This window comes from Podarcis vaucheri, assembly GCF_965113315.1.
Source record: "Podarcis vaucheri genome assembly, chromosome: 1".
Classification (NCBI taxonomy): Eukaryota; Metazoa; Chordata; class Lepidosauria; order Squamata; family Lacertidae; genus Podarcis; species Podarcis vaucheri.
The window spans coordinates 82,074,502-82,088,583 of NC_138759.1; the positions used below are offsets into that span (position 1 = coordinate 82,074,502).

At 47.7% G+C, this 14,082-nt stretch overlaps 1 protein-coding gene and 1 long non-coding RNA gene across 2 annotated transcripts; one reads left to right on the forward strand and one right to left on the reverse strand.

The window, feature by feature from the left end:
- Window positions 1-1,929: 1,929 nt before the first annotated feature.
- LOC309528534 lies at window positions 1,930-6,822 on the reverse strand. The gene is made up of 2 exons (XR_014217803.1): window positions 6,082-6,822; window positions 1,930-2,544 (listed from the first exon to the last, which is right to left on the reverse strand). It is a non-coding gene; the product is annotated as an uncharacterized lncRNA (long non-coding RNA).
- A 937-nt stretch (window positions 6,823-7,759) lies between these two features.
- Window positions 7,760-14,023, forward strand: FTH1 (ferritin heavy chain 1). The gene is made up of 4 exons (XM_082216014.1): window positions 7,760-8,020; window positions 11,196-11,342; window positions 12,783-12,908; window positions 13,693-14,023. The coding sequence occupies exons 1-4, from the start codon at window positions 7,910-7,912 to the stop codon at window positions 13,855-13,857; spliced, it is 549 nt and encodes a 182-aa protein (XP_082072140.1). The 5' UTR covers window positions 7,760-7,909; the 3' UTR covers window positions 13,858-14,023.
- The last annotated feature ends 59 nt before the right edge of the window (window positions 14,024-14,082 follow it).

Genomic DNA, 14,082 nt, shown 5'->3' on the forward strand with positions numbered 1-14,082 from the left:
TTACACCCCTTCTGTGATGTACCGTCTTTTTCGCCCCATAAGACGCACTTTTTCCCCTCCAAAAATGAAGGGGAAATGTGCCTGCGTCTTATGGGGCGAATGCAGGCTTTCGCTGAAGCCTGGAGAGCGAGGGGGGTCGGTGCGCACCGACCCCTCTCGCTCTCCAGGCTTCAGGAAGCTCTGCGCAACCCTCGGGAGACCGGGGGAGAAGCTCCGCCCCGCTCCCGGTGGCCGTGCAGAGCTGCCTGCGGTCCTGGGACCAGCGCAGCTCTGCGCTGCCATCCGGAGCGGGGCGCTAAGCTTCGCCCCGCTCCCGGTGGCCGTGCAGAGCTGCCTGCGGTCCTGGGACGAGCGCAGCTCTGCCCGGCCACCGGGAGCCGGGGGAGAAGCTCCGCCCCGCTCCCGGTGGCCGTGCAGAGCTGCCTGCGGTCCTGGGACCAGCGCAGCTCTGCGCTGCCATCCGGAGCGGGGCGCTAAGCTTCGCCCCGCTCCCGGTGGCCGTGCAGAGCTGCCTGCGGTCCTGGGACCAGCGCAGCTCTGCCCGGCCACCGGGAGCCGGGGGAGAAGCTCCGCCCCGCTCCCGGTGGCCGTGCAGAGCTGCCTGCGGTCCTGGGACGAGCGCAGCTCTGCCCGGCCACCGGGAGCCGGGGGAGAAGCTCCGCCCCGCTCCCGGTGGCCGTGCAGAGCTGCCTGCGGTCCTGGGACCAGCGCAGCTCTGCCCGGCCACCGGGAGCCGGGGGAGAAGCTCCGCCCCGCTCCCGGTGGCCCTGCAGAGCTGCCTGTGGTCCTGGGACCAGCACAGCTCTGCGCCGCCATCCCGAGCGGGGCGCTAAGTCCTGCTCCGCTCTGGATGGCGGCGCAGAGCTGCCTGCCCTCCCGGGACTGGTGCACTTCTCCCCATCGCCAGCCCCACAAGCTCGGGGGACAGCGGGGAGGCAGAGCGTGCCTTCCCACTGTTCCCCGACCTGGTTCTTCCAGCCCCGCACCTGGGGGGGGAATAATTTTTTTTCTTTATTTCCCCCCCCAAAAAAACTAGGTGCGTCTTATGGGCCGGAGCGTCTTATGGGGCGCAAAATACGGTATGTATGATGTATGGAGAGGTGGAGGGAATTTAAAATGTCTATATAAGGGCAGGCACACTTTGGTTCTGGGTCCTCCTCCTTTCCTGCGTGTGAGGGGAGCACCCTGTTGCAACAGATCAATAAAGATCAGGCTTACTAGCTGCTTTGCTTCTCAGTATTCTCTGGTTGGCCTCAGTTATTTTCTCCTACCAATAAGGAACCCACGTAAGGACTCTCTACGGGCTCTTGGATACCCCATAAGGGAAAAGGGGCATATTTTGTTTACAAGAAGTGTGTTTCTCTTTTCTCCTGATATGTGGGGGCTTTTTCTGCTCAGCTGATGCTGCCCCCCCCCTGCATATTCTACAGCTGTTTCAGTCCCATTTGTGTAACTTTTTTTTTTTAAAAATCCCACATGCCCAAGTTGCAACATGCTGGCTTTCCCCTCATCGCATGAAGAGCATAAGTGTGGACTCCTGAATGAGCAGAATGTGGAATGGCCACTGTGAGCTCAGCTTTTGGGCAGGGTTGTAGTACAAAATAGGGACTGATAGCACACATGAGGGATTAGGGGCAGGAGAAGGGACATGGATGGGGATTAGGAAAGGATTGAGTAGGAGGAGGACTCCCGGCTGTTTTTATTGTCTCTGCTTGTCTTTTGGAACTGCTGATATTTAACTAGACCTGAGGTTACATGCGCCTGGTTCTGGCGCCAAAGGAGGGGGGTGTTTCCTCCCTATGCAAATAGCTTCAAAGGACTTCAGCAAGGGAGGGGAAAAGATCCCTACTTCTGCCTTCTGCAATCTGGACAATTCCCCAGCCCTGCTGCAGCTTACATTTAAAAATCATAATAAATTACACAGGAAGGGCAGAGACATACAGTATTTAATGACACTGCCTAGTTCGGCCCCTGTTTAAAAACAAGCAGCGCTCTCTCACTAACTTGCAGCGAAGGGCAGGGCTACATTTCCACAGCCCTCAGACCTACCAGTCAGCCTCATTGTTTACCAGTTGTGTTTGCACAGAAGCTGGAAGGGGGCTGAAGTGGTTATAGGGAGTGGAAAGTCTCCAATGGCATTTCAACAGAGATATCTTTCCCCCTCATTTGCCTTCTTGTGTTTAGCTTCTGGAATTTTTTCCTCTGACACCTCAGCTCAGTGCCTGAGGGACATCTGCTTCTCGTCTTGGGACTGAACCCTCAACAATGTTCTCTCTGTTGTGTAGGGTGGTCTGGTCCTTGTGAGGTGGTGCCTACATACGTTGAAATACTTTTGAGGCAGCAAATCAGCACCAAGGTGACTGCTTTCCAATCTCCCTGCCTGCAGACAGCCCAGGAGGCTAAGGGAACAACAAAAGGAGGCAGTGGCTCAAGCTGGCTGGTGTGAGAACAGCATTCTGGACTAGATGGGCCTTTGGCCTGACCCAGCAAGGCTCTTGCACTCTGGCAAATAAGAGTGTCAGCATTTCCAGCGGCATCTGTGGCCTGGAGAACAAAAATCGGATCGGCAAATCAATACAGGTTTTGGACATTATAGACACTTCCAACAAGTGGCCCAATACTTCTCAGCAGTACAGTACCTTGACCACTGTATACAACAGCTTATGTATTAGGGTTTATGGAGTAGCAGCAATAGCTTCTCATTCACAGTACAGGGCAGTGGCAGGCATTACCTTTCCTAATTCTGACCTATGTCAAAGGGACTGGTGCAAGGAAATGTACAAATTATTACCAGCACCCCTGTGAGTCATGTAAGATGAGTAATTGACCAACGCTACTTGGTTCATCTTCCAGTGGGGTTCTGTGGCACTTCCCACTGTGGTTTGAATTCTGCATTGTGTAGCTCTGCTTTCTTAATATTTAATACTCTGATTGGCTTTAACATGACATAGCATTTTACTGTGATTTGGCTTTCTTAAAGGCGTTTTCAAAACCCAGCTAATGCTCTCCTAATCTCTTAAGTACTTTGTAGACTCACCACAAGGTGATATTTCTGTAGTTTGTTTTTCCTCATTGTTGCACAAAGTTCCTTACAGGGCATTGCATAGTTTGCCTGACGTAATTGGGTTTCTACAAGTGACAGCCCGGGTAGTTACCCAATGGAACTTTTACACTCATTTCCTGTCTGGGTGACATGTCAGATTCAAAACAAACAGTTAAATAAACTAAAAAAAAGTTACTCTGCCTAAAAGCTTCTTCTCAAAACACACTGTAAGGTCAGATCCATAAAGTGCTCTGCTGGATCAAAGCTATTCTGTGAGGACTGCAGACAAACGTATGGGTGGCTAATTCAAACAATTACTCTGGCATCTCTTACCACAGTCCCTTAGCATCCAAAGCTCTTTTGCTTACTTATCCCTTCCTGCCATCCATGGCCTCTCCTTTTAGAAGAATTCTTACAAACACCCTTCCCACATGTTGAGCAGGAGGCCAGGGTATCACCAGGTAAGCAGGGCCATCTGCTGCTGACAGATGCCCGGACTGCATCTCTTGCCAGCTGTGCATTTGGTGCATATAAGGAGAGCTCCTACAAGTGTACCAAATGTCTAGAACTCCCACTTGTCAGGAGGGCAAAGTGATATACTAGTGAATTGTATGGATGGCAGATACTACAGCAAGGGGGCATGGCTTTAAAGTTGTTGTTGTTGCTGTTGCTGTTGTATTTATACCTCACCTTTTCCCCTGATGCAACTCAAAGTGGCTTACAATTAAAAATAATAATGGCTAAAAAGACAGAAAAAACAAAACTATATACATATATAAAATCCATTAAAAACAAACAGATGATTACAATAAAAACAGCATAGCACCAGCCCTTTCATTAAAAGCAATCAATTCCTCAAAGCCTGTTGGAACAAGAACTTCTTCAACTGCCTACAGAAGGGCAACAAGGAGAGAGAGCCAGTCTAGCTTCTCTAGGGAAGGAGTTCCAAAACCTGGGGGCAGCCACCGAGAAGACTCTGTCCACAAGTGATCCTGTGAGGGTGGCGAGATCAATAGAAGGGCCTTCCCTGAAGATCTCAAATGCTGGGGAGTGTGGCGATCACACAGGGCCCCCGGACGTTTCACAGTCTATTGACCCTGTGCCACCATTGCGGTTGCTTTCTTCGCTGCCACCACCCCACTTCTCACGGGGACACACGGAGTCCAGACAGTTGTTAACATAAACAAATAATCAAGTTTATTTTTACGTGCAGGAATAAGCGTATGGTTTCAGTTTATTTTTCTCTTGTCAGTTTCTTAAATCTTAGTTCCTACAACCTCAAACTGAATTATTCCCAACTATCTAACTAACTCCCTAACAATTCCTCTCACTCTCTCACAATACAACTCTAGCCAACCCACACCTAAGCCTCCCTCTTCCTTCTCCAACACCCAAGCCTCAACTCCCAACTCCCAAACTTCAACTGTCAACTCTATCTTTTACTCCCCTCTTGCATTATCACTGGCCAATCACATCACACCCATTTTTAACTCTTTCCTTGACGCATCCTAGGGGCAAAAGCCACCGGGAGCTTCGTATGTGGGAATAAGACTTTCAAATACATGGCGCTGTGGGTTAAACCACAGAGCCTAGGGCTTGCAGATCAGAAGGTCAGCTGTTCGAATCCCCGCGACAGGGTGAGCTCCCGTTGCTTGGTCCCTGCTCCTGCCAACCTAGCAGTTCGAAAGCACGAAGTGCAAGTAGATAAATAGGTACCACTCTGGCGGGAAAGTAAACAGCGTTTCCGTGCGCTGCTCTGGTTCGCCAGAAGTGGCTTAGTCATGCTGGCCACATGACCCGGAAGCTGTACACTGGCTCCCTCGGCCAGTAAAGCGAGATGAGCGCCGCAACCCCAGAGTCATCTGTGACTGGACCTAATGGTCAGGGGTCCCTTTACCTTTACCCTTTTAAGCCATGTAGGGCTTTATAGGTCATAACCAGCACTTTGAATTGAGTCTGGAAATAGCTAGCCAGTAGAGCTGTTGTAGAAGGGGGTCCCATGTGGGACTAGTCTGTGTGTCACATATTCAAAAGGCGTAAGAGGACCATGCTGCACAGACTAGCTTGTCCCATTTGCCATGCCTGTAGCCGCTCCTCCCCATATGTGAGAAGGAGCCCTTCGTGCAAACTGATGAATACATATAGAGCTTCTCAGTGAATGGAAGCCCATGAGGGATTTTGTCTCTTATTTGCCTTTCTTTGAGGTCTCTGCCTCCTTTACCTAATCTTTCCATTGTTGTTGTTTTGTCTCTTAACCCACTGCGGACACTGTCCTATAAAGTTCCTTCCACTATCTCCCCTCCTTTCCTGGCTCTCTTAGCTTGGCTGCCTATTGGTTCTACTTTGTTCTTTTTTTGATGGGCTATCTTTGAGGATGGAGGAATCTCCTGGGATATATTATTTGACCATATTTATATATTACTTAACTAACAAAAACCTCTGAGCAGTTTACAATGTAAAATAATTGATTTAGAATCAAGTGCTAAACACAAATATAAAATTTATCAACATACAAATAAAACCAGCAGCTATAAACCAAATACCGGTATACATAATAGTGTTGCATGTTGAAAGTGCATGCTAATTATTGCCCCCAAGGAAGAGCTGTAGCTTGAAACATGTTAGATGCCATGACATTTCTAAACAATCAATCAATATTTAACTGCCCTGTGATCTTCAGATGGTGGTACAGTATACAAATTTTAATCATCATCATCATCATTTGTACTCAGCATGTTGCGAGTTGCTTCCCTTTTTGGAATATCAAATCGCATCACCCTGACCAAGCAGCTATTGAAATCCTTTAGTTATCCTGTTACTCTCTTTGACAAGAATAAACCTTTTTAATTTGTACCAGTTTGAAGTCTGCTGCTTCTTTCTGGCTTTCAGTCTACAAGTTATGAGCTGAAACAATAGGCCTTTGACAATGCTCCCTGGTAATACAAGAGTTTAAAGGGAATCCACAGCCACTAAGGGCATCTATTTTATAATTACTGCACAGTGTTTTTCTACTCTCCGAATTGCCTCTGAATTCATACCTGATTCTGCAGCTTCCCCTCCAACTAGTATGTTACTGGGGCTGATTCAGGACTTTCTCACTTGGGAACTAAATTTCACAATTCTGCCAGTGTTTTGAAATTCTGAAAATGTGAAGGATGCTGAAGATGACGTGACGATAAAAAAAGGAGTACAGTTATATAGTGCATCATTGTGAAAAGGTGTTTCCTGGCGCATTCAAGAAAATGTATACTTGGAGGTTTGTTTGTTAAAAAATCATTTGGCAGAACATATCACCAGACCTCACAGAAGAGCCTTATTGATTTTGGCTTGACGCCTATTTTATGTACAATGAGCACTGTGTATGTACACAGCTATATTTTCTCCTGTCAAGGAGTGAAGTATGTGTGCAATGTATACAGTGCTATAAAGCAGTTTTTTCCAACTCTCTTTTTGATTGAGGAACCCCTTAAAAGCACTGCTGTAAAAGAAGGTGCTACATTTAAAGGAACTGTGAACGCACATTAAAACAGAAGAATAAGTGTTTTCTCTCTCTGGAAGCTGCGACCTGGCCATCAGCTACTCTGAGAGACCAGTTGTCTCTGGGCTCTCTCTAAAAAGCATCCTAGCCTTGCCTGTTCCATCAGGTTACAGTAGTGAGAAAGAAAAGGCAACAGGGCTATTTCAGCCGCTCTGCTGGGAGACCAGCTACCTTTGGCTAGTCTTCTCCCTCATGGGTCACCTAGCAATAGCCATTCCTTCAGGCTACCAGACCTGTTATAATTGACCTGTTAAAAGAACTGTAACTTTAAGAACTGATATCTTGAGTTTCCTTTTCCCCCTTCTCCCACTCTTCTTCTGAAGAGTAGGATTAAAAACAGTTTAAATAAATTAAAAAATAATAATAATTGCAAAAAGGCAGTTGCCGCTCTACCTCCCCTTGCATTAAAATAACACACTGATTCAACAGCTAGTTGCTTGGGTACTCTGCTTTCAAGCTGGTAAGATGCCCACCACCCGGAGAAGGTTGGAGATGATCTTTGCACTGCCAACACTGGCTTGCAACCCACTTTTAGAACCATTGCACTACATCACAATGATTCTTCTCTCAGAAGAGATGAAGTTTTTGTGTCATTGTTTTTCCAGTCTCTGGGTAGCTGTTCATCACTTGATGTTACTGGGGATGCCAACTTTGAATAAAATATTAAGGAGGGGGGGCAGGTAAACCCCGCCCCGCATAATCCATCACATGATGCGGTGCACGCGCATATCTGAATGGTCCCCTCAATTTTTTGTTGGGGGGTGGTGGGCTCCCTAGAAATTGGCTCCTATGGATGTTACACTCCCAGAAGTATGTGCGCGCGCTCACGTACACACTGTTTCGGGTTATGCGTTAACTGGCTTCCTTCTCTACAGGGTACCACTGCCTTCGGGTCTTTCATTCCCATATTTCAGCATGCAACTTTTATTTGAATTTCGAATAACACCACGAGTCAGCGATTTCTCCCCGGAGCTGGAGCGCTCTTCTCGTTCCCGCCGCCTGCCCCCTCGCCGCCCGAGAAACTGCTGCGTCACGCTTACTCTTCAGGCGCGAGACCGGAGCCCAGCTCCCCTTCCTTCCCTCCGCCCCCCCTCCTCGCGCGGCAGTGGGCGTGGCTTTTCCCGCCTCGGATTGTGACGCAGCCTCGGGGTCCGGGTATATACGGCAGCTACGTAAGGCGCAGGGCTTTAGAACGTTCCACCAGACCCGGCCGAGGAGGTTCCTGCTTCAACAGTGATTGGACGGAACCCACCCCTGCTCGGGCCCACCCGACCTCCGCGCCTCCTCCGCCTGCCCGACCCAGCTGCACCACCTCCAGCCGCGCTGCCATGGCTTCGTCTCCCTCCCAGGTGCGCCAGAACTACCACCAGGACTGCGAAGCCGCCATCAACCGGCAGATCAACCTGGAGCTCTACGCCTCCTACGTGTATCTCAGCATGGTGAGCTCCGACCTGGGCAGGCGGGCGAGGGGGGGGGGTCCTGAACTGGAGCAGGGAATGGTGCCTTGCTGGAGGCGGGGGCGAAGGAAATGCAAGCGGCGGCGGCGGCTGGAGCTCCCTCCCCTCCCTCCCCGGGGGCGCCGCCTCCGTCTCTGTTTACTAGCCGTGCATTGGCTTGCCCTTGGAGGGCGAGTGAGGCCTGCGTGCTCCTGCAGGCGGATCCCTTCGGGATTCCTCGCTGTAAACAACCGAGCGGTTTCCTTTCCCGAGGAGATCGCGGCGCCCTTCGAGCCGCTCCGCTGCCCTTCTGCGGACGGTGCAGAGAGGCTTGCCCTCTGCCCGTTGGAGCATAAAACGGCAACGTCTTGTGACGCCTTAAAAGGCCCAACAGGTTTTTTTCAGCCGCGGGCTACTTCGCTACTCATGTCGTAATAAATCTGGTGGTTTGTTTTTTTCCGAGCCGCAAGGCGCTCCGTTCCTCCTCCTTTTTTCCTCCCCCTGGAGCAGCCAGCCTCTTGCGCAAGCGTTCCGAGCGTGAGTCGGCCCGGGAGTCGAAGAACCGCCATAAAAAAAAAAATCCTAGAAGCTTGCATTTCTATGCTGTTTGTTTGGCCGCTGCTGGGAGCCCAGTGCTGAGACGGGAGGCTTGATCCGCTCTCGCTGCGCTGTAGCGGTTTTCTTGGTTCTCCGTTCCTGCCGAGCGGCAGTTTTGCTGCGCGCACCTGCGGCGGGAGCGAGAAGCGCATCGCGGTGCGCCCTGCCTCGCGCCCAGCGGGGCCTTCCGTGATGCTCCGTGCTCGGCTCTAAGGTCAATGCAGCTTCTGCGCCACTGGCTGGAGGGGGGGGGCGGCCCTGTTGGCAGGCCGGGACCGCTGGGGTTTGGCAAACATTTGGGCACTGTGCTGCCGGGACCGGCGCGGAGGGCAGAAAGCAGCTATGGGGGGGACGGGACGGACCTTTTGACACAGCCCTGCTAGGAGGCGACATGGGGTGGACTCACAAATAAGCAGTTGGTTGTATGCTTGCCTCTGAATAAAAGAGGATTGCATTTTAAAAGTTAATCTTTAACCAGTCCTTCCACATACACGTTTGGTATAAACAGGCTTCCACTGTAATGTTTGTACTGGCCTATGTGAATGTGGAGAACAGTAGGACTTCAAGATGGCTATCTTAAACTTGCCAGGAGGAGGGCGGGTAGGTGGGTGGGACTCCTGGGCTTGTTAATGCCAAGAATCTTCAATAAAGCTTCAAACAGTCTGTCATTTGGGGTGTAGGTGTAGTTACAAGCCATTTCTCTGACCCTAGCTTGAAAATGTTTGCCTTTCACTTGGTGCTCACTGTTTTGAGTGCTAGAATGTTCTGTAATGTGCTGAGAACTTGGATAAGTGGACCACGTGTGAGCAATCTACTGCTCGTTGCTTGGTATAGTAAAACAAACTTTATTTGTCTGGCAGCATCTAATAAGCAAATAACAGATTGGCCTGCCCTGCCTATTTCAACATGCATTAACAGTTCAATTTGCATTAATTAAAGCAGGCTGCCATATTACAAACTCCACTAAAGGACTAGGATGACTCCTTCAACCCTAGAGCTTTTATCAGCGTTAGTTGGAAAGTAGAACGGAACATACAACTAGCTTGTAAGCAAATGAATGCTTTAAACAAGCAAATTACACAATTGAGTAAGTTAGAACCTATAAAGTTGCTGTTGGAGCTTCCGCAGTCCTGTTAAAACTAATTTGTTCACCTGGCCTATGTTTTACAAGTGTATTAGAGGGATTAGATTTGGACTGTCAAAACTGACTATAAAGGGCTGGATTCTTGAGACAACATGGTCTCAAAGAAGCCACAGGTTTCCGATCCTGCTTTGGAGTGTCATGATTTATTTCATAACTAGTCATGTCAATAATTGTCACTTTGATAGTTATTTTCCTACTCCTAGACCACAAGTTAATAATTTTAAGTGTTCACCAAGCACCATTGCACTGTTAAGGGCCAGGTTTTCACCATTACTGCTAAATAATAAAGTCAACTAGAATTTCCACATTGAGGTCACTTTAGTTTGTTGTGGCTTGACTGAGGCTGGAGCTCCAGTGCTTCTAGACCCTTGAGCCTATGTGTGGTATACCAGAAACAAGTACCGTATTTTTTGCACCATAACACTCACTTTTTTCCTCCTAGAAAGTAAGGGGAAATGTCTGTGCATGTTATGGAGGGAATGCCTACGGGGGGGGGGGGAGATCTGCTGCAGTCGTGAGCAGAGGATCCATGGTTCCCCTTCCTTCCCTCCTCCGTGGCTTGCTTTGAAACAGCAAAGCAGGAGAAAAGCCGCTGAGTGGGGAGGAGAGAGGGACAGAGAGCCTGCTTCTTTAAAGGAGCAAAGTGGAAGAGGAGAGGAGCCGCTTACACGAGTGTAAGCGGCTCCTGTCCGGTTGGTTCCTTTAAAGCAAGCAGGCTCTCTGTCCCTCTCTCCTCCCCACTCAGCTCGTTACATAGCAGCAAGGTTTTTCAGCTCGCTAAGCCGGGGCTGAGCGGGGAGGAGGGAGAAAAGCAGAGCCTGCTTGCTTTAAAGGAGCAAAGTGGGAGAGGAGAGGAGCCTTCTCCCCTTATACCCCTCTTCTTCATTATTAGCAGCACCTTCACCCACCCACCCCACACATGCTTCTTCTCCCCTTAAACCCCTCTTCTTCATTATTAGCAGCATCCTTCTCCACCCACCCCACGCGTGCTCCTTGTCCCTTGAGTGCTTTTCCTTCCCTCCCCACTTAAAACGTGGTTACAAAGCATGGATCCTCAGGATTTTTGCACTGGGTCACCCCAAATTCACCATCAGATCACATGTCTGTGGCCACAGCATGAACCACAAAAATCATACATCCACTGTTTCGTTTAGAATATTTTTTCCCCTTGTTTTCCTCCTCTAAAAACTACGTGCGTGTTATGGTCGGGTGCGTGTTATAGAGCGAAAAATACGGTAATACAGTAATGGAAACCTTTAATGTGGCCAAGTTTGATAGATTTGATGATCAGTAGTTTCAAGAACAGCAATGTAAGAAAATAAATTTGCCAACCAGGAGCAGCAAGTTCCCACCTGCATACGTCAAGTGATATAAACATTGATGGCTTAAATACATGGTTTCCTGATTCTAATTAATGAATCTGAACTTTATTTTCAGTCCTACTATTTTGACCGTGATGATGTGGCCCTGAAGAACTTTGCCAAGTACTTCCTTCACCAGTCCCACGAGGAGCGTGAGCATGCAGAGAAACTTATGAAGTTGCAGAACCAGAGAGGCGGCCGCATCTTCTTGCAGGACATCAAAGTGAGTTGTAAAAGTGTGGTAAATACAGCGCTGTTGCTTCCTGGACTGGGATCCAGATTAAAATTATGAAAAGAGCTAAAATGTGCTTTCCAAAGACTGAATGTATCATTAAATGCAAAATCCACAGCTAGTCTAGAGGTTACAGAAGCTAAATCTGCTTAAGGCGAGTTCATGAATAATGGACCTCATAGGATGTAGCATTGCTAGATTATACCTGTACACCAGGGTGGGGTTGAAGGAGGGGAAATATCCCTTTGTGTAAACAAATTCCTTGCTGCCTGTACAAAACTACTTGGAGGTAATTTGAAACTAGAACACCCTCACCAACATTCACATTTTAATTATGCATGGAGTTATGAGGGCGATTCAAAACTGGATTCCCTCCCCATGACCAATCTGAAGTGGTACAGTCCAGCAGTAGATAAACTGCAGCACTACGTGTAGTTGCTGATCATGTCTTGCTTGGAAGCAGTGGTTTTCAGACTGTGTGGCAAGGAGCCATAGGGGAGTTATTGTGGTGGCTTCTCTGCTAAATTCTAACTGTAGCGCCAGCTTTTCTGAAATACAGCTTTACCACCTCTGCATGAAAAAGGAAAGTTAGGGTCAGTTCACACAGGCCAAAAGTGGATCCCATCAGGCCTAGCCTGTACACTATGAGGTGTTAGCTACCTAGGATTTCCTAAAGTCCTTTTCAACTTGCAGGTGGTCTTGCTGGCCAAGCTGACCAGGAAAAAGTTCCTTCAAGCTTAAAGTGGCTTGAGGTGTCTTGAGTTACCAGTGCTTGGCTAAAAGATATGTGCAAAATGGAACATGCCCTTCATTCTGCAGTGAAAATGCAACTTGAGAATTTAGTTGCCATGGAAACTGCAACATCAACCAATCTTCTGGTGATTATGTAATAAACAGGGAACAGCTCTAATCTGCAGATAAATACATGGTGTTCCATATAACTTCAGTGTTCGCTGATAAAGCAAGTGACTTGTGTCAAAGGAAAAATTATTGACCGGGGGGCAGGGGAAGTAAGGGGAAAGTCTGATCACAAGAAACTTGAGGTGTGACCAAGAGCAGTTTAAATCAGCGCTTGGCTCTTTCAGAGCATTTGGGTGTTTATGGGCATGCTTAGCTAGCTGCTGTAGTTTTTGTTGCTATTTCCTTCCTATTAGGGATGAGAGGAGAGGTAGATGGAATCTGGCAGTGCCTGGAACCGGGTTAGAAGCAGCCAGTTACAGTTTCAGGAGCTGGAGGACATTGCAATAGACACATTTTGCGTTGGAACATGCCCTGTAATGAAGTATTTAATCTAAAGTGTATTCATATATAAAGAGCCCTAAATTTGTCCTGTAAATACCTGCTAGTTATTCTGTTAGGCGTATGTTGTACTAATAATCCTTGTTATTCCAGTGGTTCAGCTTTGAGAGTGCTTTCCTTTGCTTTTATTAGAAACCAGATCGTGATGACTGGGAGAGTGGATTGACAGCAATGGAGTGTGCTTTGCACTTGGAAAAGAATGTGAACCAGTCACTTTTGGAACTGCACAAGCTGGCAACTGACAAAAATGACCCCCATGTAAGTTGGAAATTAATGGAAATAGCATGTTTGTCTGTGTAAATGATATGCTCAAATACTTGCTGCGATTGAAAGAAAGCAAGAAGTAAATGAAATTTGAAACAGTAAAAGAACTGGGCTGTATTGGAATTCCACGCTGGTAGGTGGAACTGTGTGTTCAGAGAAGCTGTGGGACTACAGAATGTGTTCGTGTTGGTAGAGAACTCGACACGATGATTTTTTTGCCATTTTTATTTAAAGAGACCGTTTCTAGCCTTTATGCCTGCCCACACATTTCCAGGTATATTTTTGCACTGCATACTAAGATTGCAGAAGTGAGAAGCTTTCAGATATTTTTCTTTTGTTTTAGAGGCTGGGGTGGGGCTTCAGAGTCCTTACTTCTTTAGTACCTAGCAAAAACTGCAGGACAGATTGCAAAATCTGCGTAGTCTATACATGCAACAGAATTTGGTCTCCATTGATACAGATTTTTCATTTTTAGCATGGAGTGCATCAAGTAGTAGATCATGCTCTAATTCTTGAGGTGCTCTCCTTTAATGGGAGTTCGTAAAAACAAAAACCCCACATGCTACTTGTGTGCTACATCTGTTCAAAGAGAATCTGAAGGCAGAGCTGCATTTTAAGGTCAAACCAGGCATAAAACTACTGGCAGTACCTTGACTGCTGACTTTGCTCATGGTTTCATCAGGAAACCTTGACTTCTTGATGATAGTTTTGAGGACTGCTTTGCTTTGCTGGCAGGATCAATAGTGTGGTGTGCCTAATGCATTGTTTTATTTTCCAGTTATGTGACTTCATTGAGACCCACTACTTGGATGAGCAAGTCAAATCCATCAAAGAACTGGGTGACCATGTGACCAACTTGCGCAAGATGGGGGCACCAAAATCTGGAATGGCAGAGTATCTCTTTGACAAGCACACCCTGGGAGAAAGTGACAGTGAAAACTAAACCTCCCATGAATGCTTCAGCAGGGACTCTTACCTTCTTACTCAGCTGTGCATGTTTGTTTGTTTTTTGTTTATCCATACTATTGTCCATAACTGTATAAAACCATCTATTGTTCTTTTTGTGTTGTAACTCAAATGCCCAATAAAAGTGATTTGGTTCCACTAAATTTCAGTTGTCCTATAGTATGTATATAGATCAAGTGTTGGCAAAGTTGTGAGAGCAGAG

Excerpts from the sequence above, each read along its gene's own strand:
- FTH1 (XM_082216014.1), top strand. The coding sequence starts at position 7,910 with ATGGCTTCGTCTCCCTCCCAGGTGCGCCAGAACTACCACCAGGACTGC. Across the intron at positions 11,343-12,782 it reads TCTTCTTGCAGGACATCAAA|AAACCAGATCGTGATGACTG; the intron begins GTGAGTTGTAAA and ends TGCTTTTATTAG. Across the intron at positions 12,909-13,692 it reads CTGACAAAAATGACCCCCAT|TTATGTGACTTCATTGAGAC; the intron begins GTAAGTTGGAAA and ends TTTATTTTCCAG.